Here is a 14,828-nt window from a genome sequence, read left to right as displayed (position 1 = left end):
AGCTAGTCGCTAGCTGGCGCACCTAAGTTTCTAAAAACAGCCTTAATGTCTCAAAACAAATCCCAAAAGAACGGTTTTTGTCTACCATGGACCTATCATTAGATTTTTATTGACATTTGACGTATATACAGTAAAATGAAAATTATCCATATAAATGAAATTTTAGCATTCCAAAGTTTTTCATATTTTTATTTTTTTGTTTTAATTTTTCTCAAAGTCTCTGGATATGTTATTCGTGGTAACCCGGCTCCACAGATATCATTTAAAATATTTATTTACAAAGAAACTCGGTACTTGCAGTTGTTGGTCAGCTATCAAAGTACAAAGCGTATACAAAAATATCGCAAAACAATATCAAAAAAAGTTAATAAATAAGAAATAAAAAGCGTATATAAAAGTAAAAGTGCTTTTGCCGGTCGCAACCATTTTTTCAATTGAATACACAATGACAGACATGACTTGTACTTTTTTCAGCCCCTTAAAATAGTTGTGCACGGAAAACTTTTTGCAGTAGTTTTAAAAGGGATATAGCTGAGTCATTGATAATAATAATAATTTTTCTCTCTGGATACGTATCCTGAAGAAAAGAATGAATTGCAATGATATGGTTTGAAGACAAAATTTTTTCTCATCTGTGTTACTTACTCCCGCAAAATTGTAGTTAAATAATTTGCCACATCATTTAAAGTAGAATATAACTGACTTACGTGATCGATCTCAATCTTAAACAGTGTAGCATAAAAATGTTTCGTAAGAGCTTATTAGTGTACGATAAATGGACATAAGCTACAGTATATATTATTCAAGTGTTTCAAATGCTGAAAGCTCCAGTCAAGTGCCTGTTTGCAAGCTTCCTGTCTTTGGTATTCCCTTTACTTCCTGTCATCCCGGCTTGGATACTGCTCCGCGCGGAAAAGAGGGAGAACATTTAAGCATAGGATGAGGAAATTCTGCACCGATCATTTGCAGGTATGTATCATCTTTCGTTCCGTGCAGGTTTTACACTGAAGATCGCAGCACCATTTCACCTCGCATTCACACGATTTCTTGATTATCTGAACGTGAGTTGTATAGCCTCTTCCACAACACACTTTTTGGCAGTTGTTACGGCTGTCGCAGGTCCTTCCCTTTGTTCCGAGGGATATTCGGCTTCTCTTGCAATATGCTGGAGAGCTTTCAAGATAAACAAGCTCTTTCTTACGAGGAAGCTCATCTCGGTTATCTGCTATTGCTTTTTGCAGCGACGGTGGTGGGCGGTGTGGGTTTGTATTACTGTTGAGTGCAGACAACCTGGCGTTTCTCCTTGTTGACGATGGTGACGTGCGACCTCTTGACGTAGTCTGTGGTGACGTAATATGCCTTCCAGATTGCTTCGTTATAAATTTCTGTCGTCTGTTTCCGCTTCGTCGTAGCCGTATCAGACGAGAACTGCCGTTTGAGTTATTAATACTTTCCACCTGTAAAACGCAAATTGCTTGTCAGATAAATTGTTCGTGTCCATTTATTTTCATATGAGTTTAGGAGAAAGCTGTTCTATTCTCGCATGTGGGCCACTCCGAATCTGGTACAGATTCGAGTACAGCCTGCATGAGCCTCTTATACCTGAGCGGCAGACAGTAATTTTGTTTCAATAAATTTTGCATGGGCAAAATACAGCTGCGCGCAGACAATAGATCCGCTACTGACTAGAATTGCTGCGTGATTAAGCACCGTATACACAACGACTCCCAAGATGCGGTAACGCATGTTTGTGCATCGGGCTAAGAAGGCTTTGCGCTTAAAAGTGTAAAAACGAAGGTGTTGGACTGCCTAGTGCTTGTTTTTATGCACGTTTGTTTGCTCAAATGGCGTGTCTTTTCCCACAGAAACGTTAAATTTGCTCGCAACATTGTTAAGAGCATATAAAACGCACCTGTGTCGGTCAAGTGAACGACGACATTGGTAATCTGCAACCTTATCAAACATGTGACCTACAAAAGACTGTAAATTGACCTAAAATTCTTTTTGAAATTGACAGTTTTGCATTTTCCTTAAAATGCTTATAACACGATTACGTTTGTGTGACGTGTTCTAACCACAATCTTAAGTCATTGACCTATTCTTGGAACAGAGGGAAAATGATTCCGACATGTGCATGCACTAAAACGTTTTCAAACAATTTGTATGTGACTACCTGCACCGCTTTGTTGTAGGCTCTTTTTAGCTTTTTTCCAATTTCATAAAATGACTTCAACCTGTTCCAGCAGGTTTTTGTAGTGCACGATCCAGACACGCCATGGCACTTGCACTTTGGTTTGACGTTTGATTTCACAATCTGAAATAACAATGACAGATTGCTCAAAATTGCATTGGTTACGTAATAACAGTTAACTGAAATCAAATCATTAACATGTGATTTGGACAGGAAAACTTCATGACAATGACTGATGAATTTATTTTGTTGAGATTATGAACTCACATTAACACATTTTATTGGGTAAAGTTAAGTTTCAGGCAAATCGTGGAGTTTAGCCAGATCTTTCAAGAAAAGTGGTCATAAATTAGTCCTTGGTTTAATAATAATTTAATTAACAAAATGATATATTTTTATGCCGTTGCTTTGTATGACATTGCGCGAGAAAATTTTAGGGTTTCGGTTCGTATAAATAATTGAAATTCTACGAAGACTTATCCACACAAATGTTACGTGGAACTGGTTAAGAGAGTAAACTTTTCTCCATTAGTTAACTATAGAGATAGTAGGTAAACATGTACTTATAGGGTATGTATAGAGATGCGGGTAACAATGTAGGATTAGGTTGGATGAGCTTTTTCTGCCGCGATCCTTTTTGTTGCATTCCAAGTGGCTCTGAATGATCCTCGGGGCTTTTACTTTATCCCCACTTGCTTGGCTAATATAATGGACGGGGCTTACGTTGATTTACTTGGAAAGCTTTTCCGTATGATTTATTTATTGACCGTCTGACATACCCATGTCATGGCGTTTATCTTAGGTTTAAGTGTGCATTATTGCACCACATTATTTTTTCTCGTTATAAAAAAGAGTGGCTTTATTTTATTTCCCCATGGCAACGCCTACGTCAATGAACAGTTTGATATCGATCTTTCTACTTAAAAATATTGCAAACTTTAAACTTGCGTTTACTTTTTAATATCTTGCTTTAATTAGCCTTGCCCATGTTTCACCCGTTTTGCAAGTTTTCACAAATAACAAATCGAAAATGGTGTACTCCTTATAGGTGAGATACGGCACATAGCTGATTCAAGCACCGTTTTAGGCACTTTCAAGAAACAATTTGAAACATTAAAGCATGGCTCATGAAATAACGTCGTTTCGAAGAGATGTATGCGCGCGTGCTGTAAGAGCGTCTAAACATCTGTCCCATCACATACTGAATAAACAGGACCGAAGTGAGAGTATTGGGCTCTTATGAGGTCTCGATAGGTGACTAAGGATTAAAATGACCATCGATCATCGGATTTGACAAAACTGGCACATCAAACGAGAGTATTGATGCCACGGGAGTCAAGAATAGAAACATTCTATCGGTTTGCACCGGTTCATTTTGCTTTCTTCTAACCTGTATGATTTCCTACGTTTAGTAATCCAAGTTTATAGACCTCATTTATTTTGCCTTCAGTTCATTAAGCGCTTATCGACCCTTTCAATTTTGCTTTCAAACTCGCAAAGCCTTTTTGCCACCTGGCAGCCGTTTCTGGATTTTTGAAGATATAGTATTTTGAAATTTAAGTTAGAAAACTATTTTTGACGTGGTGTATGGAAACATTTGTGATAAATTATTGTAACCCTGAAAGAGCCATATAGTACGTCATGTCTGTCAGATTTTCACAGCGCCCGGTTTGCAGTCATTATTTAACCATTACTTACCCGTATTCCTAAATCGCTATTATGTTTATCCACTTGAGCCCTCAAATCTAGGCTGTCTGAACGTGATTCCAAAAAGTTTCGCACGAATCGAGCAGCATATTTTACATTGTCACCGCACCTGCAAAAAGAAAAACCTACTTTGTTGGACAAGACAGAGCAAGCTTAAATCGTAAATATATTTTAAAAATTGCATTCCTATAATTATATCATATGTATTATTTTTCTTTGTAAATTTAAACACATTTGACTTGATTTTGATTATATATTTTTCTTACCCTCCCCACAGCCAAGCTTTTTGATCCACGGATTCATCAGGGTTTTCTTGGCAGGAGCACTTCTCCAGGTGTCCATTTGCACAAGCCCGTGCTACTGAATGAGTTAAACCAGCTGAAGAAATTGAATACAAAAAAGCGGTCTCTTTGTTTCCTAGAAGTAAGAATAGAAATGAAATTAGAAATTATTCGTTAGATTTATATTTTGTGATCACAAATATTCATTGGTGTTTGGTTCTTTTGAAAAATATTTCAAAAAAATTTCTGAGTTCTGTCAATAACAAAAGCGATGCTTTTATATATCAACCCTCTCCGTGCACTGTATTTATATAGATTCACCAAGGAGTCATTTCATAAGGTTAAAAATGTTGTGTACTAGCTATAACCACAGTTTTTTTAGCAAAGCACCACAAAGCCGCTTCAAAAACCACGTTTTTGTTTTGCAAACAAGATGAATCAATAAAAGTGGTTTTCCTGTACAAGGCCTGTGCATGTTTAAATCTTTTTCGTCCACTGACACTTAGTACATTCCATCAATATTTTCAGTGATTTGTAAGCATGAAATAACATGGTGGTTGAATAAAAACTTGTGAACAAGGTTTTTAAAGTGAGGGGCAAGTCCAAAAACAAGTTGATCTTATATGAAAGAAAGAGACTTGCCCCTCATCTTAACTTTCTGAGTTTAAGACGCCATTGCAGCTAAACATTGGGTATTTACTTATTTTTATAGCTTCGTGAAGAATTTCTATGTATCTATCTTTGTTTGCTCATAAACAAATAATGAATGTATGCTCAAATTTTGCACGGTTGTTTTACTTTTATTTTGAAATTTTGTATGTACGGTATTTTTGGACATGAAGCATTTTTTGTAAATACACATATTTCATTTATATTTAATCTCGAAGCTTTGTAAAACTTTAAAGAGATCTGTCAATTTTTACCTTTGTTTAATAGCTGGATTCTGGATGTCCCCAACGAGCAATTCCATTTTTCAAATCGAAATTGATATTGACATTCTGCCGCGGCAATGTGGGTTGCTTCTGTTAAGACCTGGGGAAGGCCGGGATCTCTTCTACATTTTTTTCTTTGACTGTTTGTTAACTGGAATGTGTTACACAATTTCTTCGCCAAATCCTTGTTTATATTTTCAGGTTCTAAAAGGGTAAAATTGCCCATTTTTCCTGCCACAAATTTGGAATAAAATTCAAATGAAGCCTGATCAAGTCCGAGGAAGGGCTCTGAATTGTGACCAACCCTTATAGTATCATTTGCTCCTGGTACACCCTGGGATGGAAGACGATCTTTGCTAGGCCATCTACCTAGTTCCGGTATTCTTGAATTTTTGTTGTGTGACGAGATAATTAGTTTTCGGTATCGTGATGGATTAATTGGCCACATCTTTTCGCTTTCCCTTTCACTCCTGCTATGAGGTTTTGAGATTTGTTTCATGATCACGTCTATATCCTGCGAAAGATTTCCACGGACGTTGACACCTCCAGTCAGTAGTCTTTGAGAGTGCAATTTCTCGTTCAAGGCACTTAATGTAGGAGAAGTTTTGTGATGCCTTCTTTGATGCGGGTTGACATCTCTTGTGGTGTGAGTACGTGGGGCTTTGGACACTCGGCCTTGCAATCGACTTTCAGCTGTCCCCCTCACCTTACTCTGTAGACGATTTGAGTATTTCGGTGGGGTAAATCTTTTAACATAAGGAATTCGAGGTTTGTGAGCAGCTTGATTCTGATAGGTGGGCCTATTGGGAGGTCCGTTTTGCAAATCATTTATTTGATTTCTCTTCGTTTTTCGTGTTTCTCTGGTATAAGGTTGGTTTGCGTAACCCTAAAAATAGTGCGTTTATGTTATTAGGCTCTGTTATTATGCTTTGATATTTCTTCCTCGTAAGCTATTCATCAGTTTGTGTTACATTAATAAATTTTGAAAATAAATTTTAGAATAAAAAAATTCTAAATTTAAGAAAAGTTGGTAAACATTAAATCAAGATTCGAGTATATATGCATCGTTTTCAATCTCGAAGAAAAATTATTATCATTCTTGTATGACTTGCCGGTCTCTTTCTGGATTGTGGCCGGCTCGAGCCAGACCATCTACTTCTGTCCGATCCATCGCTTATGTATTGCGTGTCCTCATGTCTGGCTGCCACTAAAATCACATAACTTGCAATAAAATTTATTTCTACTTTTATAAGTTATTAAAGTTATTTGTTTTAAAATAGAAATAAATTGATTTTGCGCAGAAATAAAACAGAAAACTGTAAAACTGAAGTTTTCGATTAATGTAATCAATAGCTGATCAATGCTTCGTATGTGTTTTTTACTTCTCTTTGGCTTCGGTGAAATCGGTGGATCTGGTTGAGGACTGAGATCAACTTGCTCGTATTCCCGCGATGGTTCCGGCTCATCACTTGATGTTGCTAGTGATGCCGAATTAAGGTTTATGCTCCACAAGTCATGCAACTGTTCTTTTCCTGTTAAGCTGTGCCATGTATAATAACTTTAGCTCTTAAAATTAGTTGGTCTAAACTCTAAAGTATGATATGATATAAAAATAGTTAGTAAAATAAAGAAGAGAAGTAATTGTGCTTTGCAATTCAATTAAAGTCAAATGCAGAATTTCACTGTACTGTATTAAGAAAGGTTTTGTTCAAATGTTTATTTCTTTTCAGTGAAAGGACGAAGTCGTGTGAATAAGACCTTATATAGCATGATTGCATCCGGTATTTGTGATGTAATTCACTGTGAAAAAGAAGTTGAGTGACATTGATGATGTAAGGGCATGTGGCCCAATTTATTGCTGGCTGCCTATTGCAAGTGTTTGTTTATTTGTTTACATATCTTGCCATTGCACGAAACAGTCTTGTGTAAGCTTTCCCACGACGAGTTATGTTGATCGCTAAACATAGGACAAGAAGCCAATTCGGTCGTTCGCATCTGAGACTTCTTACCGACTTGCTGAGTTGCAGGTAGTCTGCAACGTGCGTCATACCTCGCCGTCGCTATTTTATACCGATGTAGACTCTGTAGTAGAATATCGTCTTGCACCCATTTTACTGTATAACGTGGTTTTATATTACTTTTGCCGATGCAGCACTGCATTATTCTTTGTATTATATAAGAGATTGTCTGAGATTTTCCGAATCACTAGAGCGGCAACGCTGATAACAAAACGATTCATAATTAACCTATCGTCTTCGTGGAAAGTAGTGCAGTACGTCTAATGGGCCAGTCGTTAAGCAATGTAACTATGACGTTTTCGTAAGGTCAGCTTTGATAGTGATTCACTTTGTTGTTGCTCGACCCAACTTTTTATTGTGATCACATTAAAATAGCTGAGTAATCCCGAAACATTAAACATTTTATTTAGAATAACAATACTTTTGTCTATGCCTGTATGCATGCTGTATAATTTATATTTGTAATTATTTATAATTTATTTTTATTTATGATTTAAATCATGTGACTTGTCAACATACAAAAAATTAAATATGTAACCTTTTATAACGTTAAATAGTGTTGCTACAGCTACAAACCAGCGACCGAGCAGACTTTTTCGGGACTAAATGTATTGTAGAATTTTATCCTGAATCTCAGCGGGTATCCTTGTTTGGAGATAAACTCTTCTATGATGGGAAGCAGACCGATAAAAATGTTGTCGTTAGACCTGCGGAATGCGAGATCATTACGGCTCGGCTTATCCCATATTACCTTGTGTGACGTAATGATTGACTGTAATAGTCACGAGGCTATCCCAACTGTCGCGCTCACGTTAGCTTCCTTGATCGACCAGTGCTGTTTTTAAGTTTGTTTAACCAGGCACGCAAAATATGTTCGTTCTTCCCTGCCACGTGAGATGAATCTCATTTATGTCTATATTGAATCTTGGGCGGGAAACCGTCATGAGACCCGGATTCGACCCCACTTTGTGGTGATTTTGCTAGTCACTGCTTCCCATACGTGGGGTACTCATTGAATTGGAAAGCCGCAGTATTTTAATGATCACGATTCTGACGAATGTTGGGTTTTGGGTATTTATCCTGTAAGGCGAGCGCTACAGTTTACTAAGATGTTCTTGACAGCGGGAAGTGGAAAAGAAACAATTCTGATTCATTTCGTAATCGTTGATGTTAAAGGTCAAAGACTGTCCTCCTCAAAAGTATGGCGGCCATGCTTTAATAAGACTGCTGTAATACGAATGAGTCTCCACTGGGGTGGAAAATTTTTCTTCAGAAAAAGTAGGCGAATGGCTGATTCACTTCGGAGGGGGCGAAACCTTATTGTAATCGTGACAATTTTATTTTATTACATTCGTAATTTGTTTACAGTTTCCGACAAGAGCAAATGCCTTTTAACGTATTTTTCTTGTCTTACATGAATTTTTCCACGTTATAACTTAGATATAATACTATTTTCAAGTTGTATACAGTAAATCAAACAATTATAACTTGAATCTGCTTTAAGCGTAAATGTTTATATAGGTGTATAGGTGTTAGTAAATGCTATATTTTTGGGTCTTTTTAGTTTTGGATTTTGGTACCAATTTTCTGATTATTTGTCGATAAATGAGAACCGTTATTATTTTCAAAACACTTTTTAATAAGAAAAATATTCAAATAGATTTCCTCGATTATTCTTTATTGATCTTGCCCAACAGAAAATGGGCGACAACAATGATTTCCTGGTAAAAACAATGCTCGTCAATACAACTTATAAACGAAGTATGAAAAGCATAACAAACCGGAACCATTCAGACGTAGCCTTGTAGTCATTACAATTTTGATTGATTGATTGATTTTGTATATTGCCAAGCATTGGCAATATGTACAATGTTTCAACTGGCTATATGTATTGACAAATTATGCAGTACTGTTCATCTTTTAATGTGAAATTTTAATTGTTGCAATTTTAAACTTTATAAGGAATTTTCTATGTCAATAGTAAAGTTTCCAAACTTTTTTGTTATTTTCTTTTGACGAAAAATGCCGGCATTTTAGGCTTAGCTAATGTTTTGATGCGTAATGTATGTACAAATATTTTCTTCGATCTCAACTTTAAAATTCCATTTTATTGCTAAACTATGCACAAATAACATCCGCAATCTTTTTTCCTAAAAAGGCGTTTCCTTCTGGAAAAAAAGGTGAAATTGCCAGCGGCCGAAGGCGGCAAATTGTCTCATTTTTTCGTCAAGGGCGTTATATTCTCCCTTACAAGTGGTCATCGCAAACCTGTGTAAATAGTTACCAGCTACTTGTTGGACTTTTGAAGATATCTTCTCCATGTGAAAAATGTGGTATCATTGCTTTAACAGTGTTACACAAAGCACAGTGTTACACAAAAACATTTTCGTAATTATTCTAAAATAGTTGCTTTATTGGGCCTGAATGTTTTGTCTTATACCTTTATTAAAATTATCCAACTAGCTTACATGTGTACTTCGACAAATTGACCGAGACCAGTATTTATAACGCTATACTGCAAATAAAGATTAGCGAGTGCTGTATAGTAACTAACTTAACGGGATTTTTCTCATGATTACCAAACGGTAAAATTACGTCGCTTCCTTCGATCTATCATTGAATTCCTATTTACCGTAAATAAATTGTCATTTAGAATCTAAGGCCGTTTGACCGGCAAGATGTAACGAATTGTAATACACGAAAACACGATCCAAAACAAAAGGCCAACAGAGTGTATCGCTGTATACGAACACGAGGTAATCGTAAGTTATTCGGGGAGAAAAGGGACTGATAAGTCACAAAAGACACAGGCCTCCCGCCCCTTATCACTCCAATCTGCCCGGAGAGAGAGTTGCTGGTACCAACAAACTAGTTTAGCCTAAGGAACTTCCCGCACTAGCTACCACAACACATAGACAATAGCCAATGTTTATAACGACCCAGTAAATGGATTCGGACTTGTTCAATGCGTCTCTTTTCAATGTGAAACATAAACACATTTTGGAAAGGCAACCGAACTGTCTTTTCGCTCGTCCGATTGCGTAAAGATTGTTTTTATCGCAACGTACGCCTTCAGTTTTGTTAAAACTGTCTGAATTAGAGAATAATAATTCATTGTGGCCGACCTAGCAATATGCATAAAGCTTTAGGTTTGTGCAAGTCTATATAGTTAGTATTTAGTAAAGTTTACAATAATTGCTTTTAGGATGGACAGTGACGAATTGCAATCGATAATTAACCATTATACATTCCCAATCGCCACCTCATTGGTATGATACTTACTGCATGAATGCCCTGGCGCTACCGCAATTTAATTTACCAACAAACACTCGTGCCTCAAGTGGAAAACAAATTTCTGATAAATTTTAAGTTCCCTTTAGTCCGAAAGGCAAACTACCGCCGACATTTTTGGTTTGTTCGGTGACCTGTTCAAAGCCAGCAACAAACAAAGTCCTTCACAATATATACATGCACTGCCCATTTTAATGAAAAAAATTGATAATTATACAAATACAACTTTATATTTTCATTAACTTTTCGCTTGCTTCATTACGTTTGTGGTATAGTCTAATGAGTATATATATTGTGTAACGTCATATTCTTAAAACTACGTGTTTTTGATTAATACTAGACATTCTATAAATATACATAGGCGACGTGTTATGTGAAAATACGGTTAAGACAACCCAACTTTTTACAGCCTATAAAAATAATTGTTTAATTGGACTATACGAAATCATTAAAAATAAAATACCAAGTGCATGCGGTTAAAAGGAAATATTTCAAAGTTATAAATGTCTTTTGTTTCTGTTTTAATCTGTTTAAAAATAATTGCTCCTAATTTTTTTTAAATGAATTGATTTTACAAAATAAGCTGAAGATAAAAATTCCTCGCCCTTTACTGAGTACTTTACCTTCAAATTTTTGAGCTCACATCATTAATATAAGCCAGCTAGACATAAATTCCTAATATGGCAACATTAACTCATTTTCCAAAATAAACTGAAGCTTATATTTTATATTCGACAACATTCTCTTTAAATTACAGTTATAAGAAACCATGCACTATATTAAGTAGACTAAAACGTAAAAACGATTTACTCACCCGAAGTACGCCCTTGCTTTTGTGTTTAATATCACACAAATGACGAATAAAAAACAATTTCTTTTCATCTTTGCTCTTGGTAACGTAGATATAATAATCCAATAAAGTTAGAACTATTTCCTGCACAGGTTATATATTTTTCTCTTGAACAATTCACAGCTCTGTCCGTATCTGCTTGTCAAAGATACTTTTTCTAAAATACTGACGTTTTGTTGTACTCGCGATTCAGTAATGTTCCTCGGAGACAAGTCAGTTCGTTTCTGCGGACTCGATGAGGCTGTAGTGTGACGTCTTGACCCCGCTCTTTATAGTCGAATGATTCCAGTCGGATACTTCATGACGCGGTGTTAGCTGCGTATACCGACAGGATTGCTTCCCGTCGTCCAAGTAAATGGCTTTTTTTGCGGCGCTCAGGTTCACACGATCAGTTGAATGATGGCCCTAGTCATCAACCGAGGAGACGATATTACAGTATTAACAATAAGAATAGTTTAAAAAAATATCCGTTGTTCAACATTGAAGAAAACTTAACATACGTCTATAATATAGGCTACCGGTTAGAAAAAGTTGTGATTTAAGGCTGTTCACTTGACTGACGCATTTGTTCTGATTAACAGTTTTCTTTCAATTTTTGACAACTAATGTAATTATTAAACATTGCTCTTTAAACAAAGAGACCTTTCACCAACGTCTTGCTTAACATGATTTAACTAATGTTGTTAAATACAATTAATTAACTACGGGTGTGGGTCTCTGATGTCACGAAAAGATGACCATGCAAAGCGTCAAGTAATATGCCTGATTATATCATCTGGATTTATATGGGTTTATATAAGGTGATTAGGTAGTAATTTAAATATTTTGTCCTGTTAAATTATATGAAAAATACGACTGTTGTTTCTATACTGCTATTTTCTTATTTATTTATTAGATGGCGTTTGTCCACCATTTTAAATGGTGGTATCCATGTACAGCATTTTATTCTACTTCGACCATGCGGTGCCATTGTTGGACTTGCAATGTTTTGCCAACATTACACTTGGCTTCTTCCACTTTACCTTCACCAAATACCAAACACTTGACGTTCCTCATGCCACTTCTTCTGACTTTAAACTCTGCTACTCGTCTTACTCTTAATCATCTGTATTGAAATTCTCCATCATGTCTGCAAAAATTCTTTTAAATGAGAAAATAACACTACTAGATGAGATATATCTTTGCGTTGCTAATACGTTGCTTGTTTTCTTATAAAATGAAAGTGCTTTATAAAAATTGTACAATGTTTATAAGAAAATTCGCAAAAGTCGTCTTTCCTATAAACTGGCACAGTACTTTTGGAATCAGATTGTAATTGTCTTGAAAGGCGGTGATAAAATTGCAGCATAATATTTACAAATGATTTGGGGCATAAACTAGTTTTGGAATTCGACTCTGGTGTTATTTTTTACGGTCTCCGATTTTAGGAATTGGAGACGCCAAACAAATCATCGCCCACGTTGATTTTTATTGCGACGAAATTGCATAAACATTTTCTCAGTAGACCTATCTACATAAATCTAACTCCCGAAATGTATTTCTAGATCTATTCTTATTGAGCAAATTTTAGTGAATACAAAGCGAATTAAATCATCACATATATTTAGCCATGATATGTAGAATAATCGTTCTAAATGATTTGAACAATTATAAAATATTTTATTTCCTGTGAAACCTTGAAAATCTAGAAAGGATGCGTCGTCAGAAAGGATGTTGTGGTTTGCCCGTAAACACACATAGTAATTTGTGGCAAGGGTTACGTTCATTTTTGGTTTTGCATAGAACGTTTATATATGTAAATGTCTTAGTCTACGAACAATAAATGAAAGATTTGTACTTGTACTCTATTTAAACTGAATCGTTATGGTTTTGAAAACTACTTTTTATAAACCATAAGATATTTGTCCATTTCCCCCGCTATTTCCCTGCCAAAAAGGCGTTGTTTATGCAATAACTTAACGAGACCTTTTGCAAGTCACAGAACATAAGATGTTTTATTACATTTGTGACAAAGGATGTTTGGAGCGGATGTATAAGGTTCAAGTCCTGAACTGCTCTCCTCTTTCATTTATTCTTTTTATTTGTGATGAAAGTGTCCCAAACCATTTAGTTAAGGTTTTTTAAACAAGATAGCTAATTCCCGGCGTGTTTAAGGAGAACCTGTTGAAAACATAATTTACCGAAAATTGCGGACTATTTTACGTCGGTTTTCCGCCTGCCTTTGTGGTTGCCGACTCGTGTGATCATTGGCGAGCTCCCGCAAAATCCGAATAAATACTTAAACATAAAAGGGTTTACACATAGTGGACATTGGCCTCACTATATGCTACAAGGTAAACGAATTACACGACTGCTTTGCTTCACACCACGTTGAACATTAAATCACTGTACTATAAACTACTGAAGAAAATTCATCAGATGATTCTAACTCAGCCCTAAAGATCAAAGAAACTTTTAAGCCCCTAAACACAATTTTTATCACCAGATTTAACAACTATAGTAAGTGTTTTCTTGTAGACTTATGATTTGGAGAATAACTTCAGAATATGGGTATCAACGAAGATGTTATAGTATTATAAGTTTAAAACGTAAAACGCATTCTAAATTTTATCTCCTGTGAGTCATTGTGTCGGGGCAAACCTAACAATTTAATCATTAATCCGTGCGTGGATGCGTATCAGTGTGTGATACAGCGCTTATCTTTACGCGTTCGTGATGGCTGAATTCTACCTTTGATATGTTTTAAGCTCCAGATCTAATGAATATTAATGAACTATAAATGTGTAATCAAAAAGTTTTTGCTGGCTTAATGTTGTGTATTTATGCCAAAGACGAAACATTTGACCTGTTTAACAACAAGCGCCTTATTTAGATATTTTGGGTGCCCCAAAAACCTGCCCAGTCACCTGAAACTACAGTGCAAAAGAACGCTTCAATTCGTTACAAATTTCGATCTTTAGCGTCTTCAAGCGAGTAATAACAGAAGGTTAATGTATCTATCGCTCGTTCCATGTACTCAGTATTAGAAAAGAGCAACCATTGAAAAGAACCTTTAGTTTTTTGTAGAACCTATTTTTTATGCAGAAACAGATTTCACACCAACTCATTAGATTAAGTATCCAGAAAATTTCCAAAATACATACATATAATTAGGCCCAATGACCAATTATTTTTACAAAATATTTCTTCTTTCTGTCTGTGGGCAAATAAAAAAATGACTGCCTTTCTATTCTTCCATTGGTCTGAATCTTTTTCTGCTTATTAAAATGTAGCCATAACTTTAATTAACTTTCAATATTTGCTTGGCATTCCAGTTTAAATTAAAACACATTCTCGTTTAAAACTAACTTCATGTTACTCTGGTTTGCAATACCCAATTAGCCTTTATATATGTTTGCGAGGGGGCAACACTCAAATATGCTTTGCAGTGGGCCAGAACGAAGTCCATTTTTATTTCCTTTTTTTGTATTTGAATGCATTTACCAAATTCCGCGACGTAATGACCATTGTGTTAAATGTAATGCGCTTGCGACAATAAAATGCCCAACTAGGTCCATT

General features: G+C 35.8%; 1 protein-coding gene across 1 annotated transcript; it reads right to left on the bottom strand.

Moving 5' to 3' along the window:
• Positions 1 to 256: 256 nt before the first annotated feature.
• Positions 257 to 11,765, bottom strand: LOC143469464 (uncharacterized). Its single transcript, XM_076967159.1, has 8 exons — positions 11,235 to 11,765; positions 6,494 to 6,651; positions 6,224 to 6,318; positions 5,103 to 5,997; positions 4,165 to 4,315; positions 3,890 to 4,007; positions 2,174 to 2,314; positions 257 to 1,457 (listed from the first exon to the last, which is right to left on the bottom strand). Exons 1-8 carry the CDS (start codon positions 11,300 to 11,302, stop codon positions 960 to 962), a joined length of 2,124 nt encoding a protein of 707 aa, XP_076823274.1. The 5' UTR covers positions 11,303 to 11,765; the 3' UTR covers positions 257 to 959.
• Between the last annotated feature and the right edge of the window lie 3,063 nt (positions 11,766 to 14,828).

This window comes from Clavelina lepadiformis, chromosome 8 (genome assembly GCF_947623445.1).
Source record: "Clavelina lepadiformis chromosome 8, kaClaLepa1.1, whole genome shotgun sequence".
NCBI classification, from domain to species: Eukaryota; Metazoa; Chordata; class Ascidiacea; order Aplousobranchia; family Clavelinidae; genus Clavelina; species Clavelina lepadiformis.
The sequence above is the reverse complement of the archived record's forward strand: the minus strand, read 5'-3'. Positions and strand labels throughout refer to the sequence as shown.

What these genes read in the sequence shown, in the direction of transcription:
- LOC143469464 (XM_076967159.1), bottom strand. Translation starts at nt 11,302, where the DNA reads ATGAAAAGAAATTGTTTTTTATTCGTCATTTGTGTGATATTAAACACA. An exon ending in AAAGCTTGGCTGTGGGGAGG is followed by an intron (nt 4,008 to 4,164) that starts GTAAGAAAAATA and finishes TTCTTTTTGCAG; the next exon opens with GTGCGGTGACAATGTAAAAT. An exon ending in CCTACAACAAAGCGGTGCAG is followed by an intron (nt 1,458 to 2,173) that starts GTAGTCACATAC and finishes TGCGTTTTACAG; the next exon opens with GTGGAAAGTATTAATAACTC.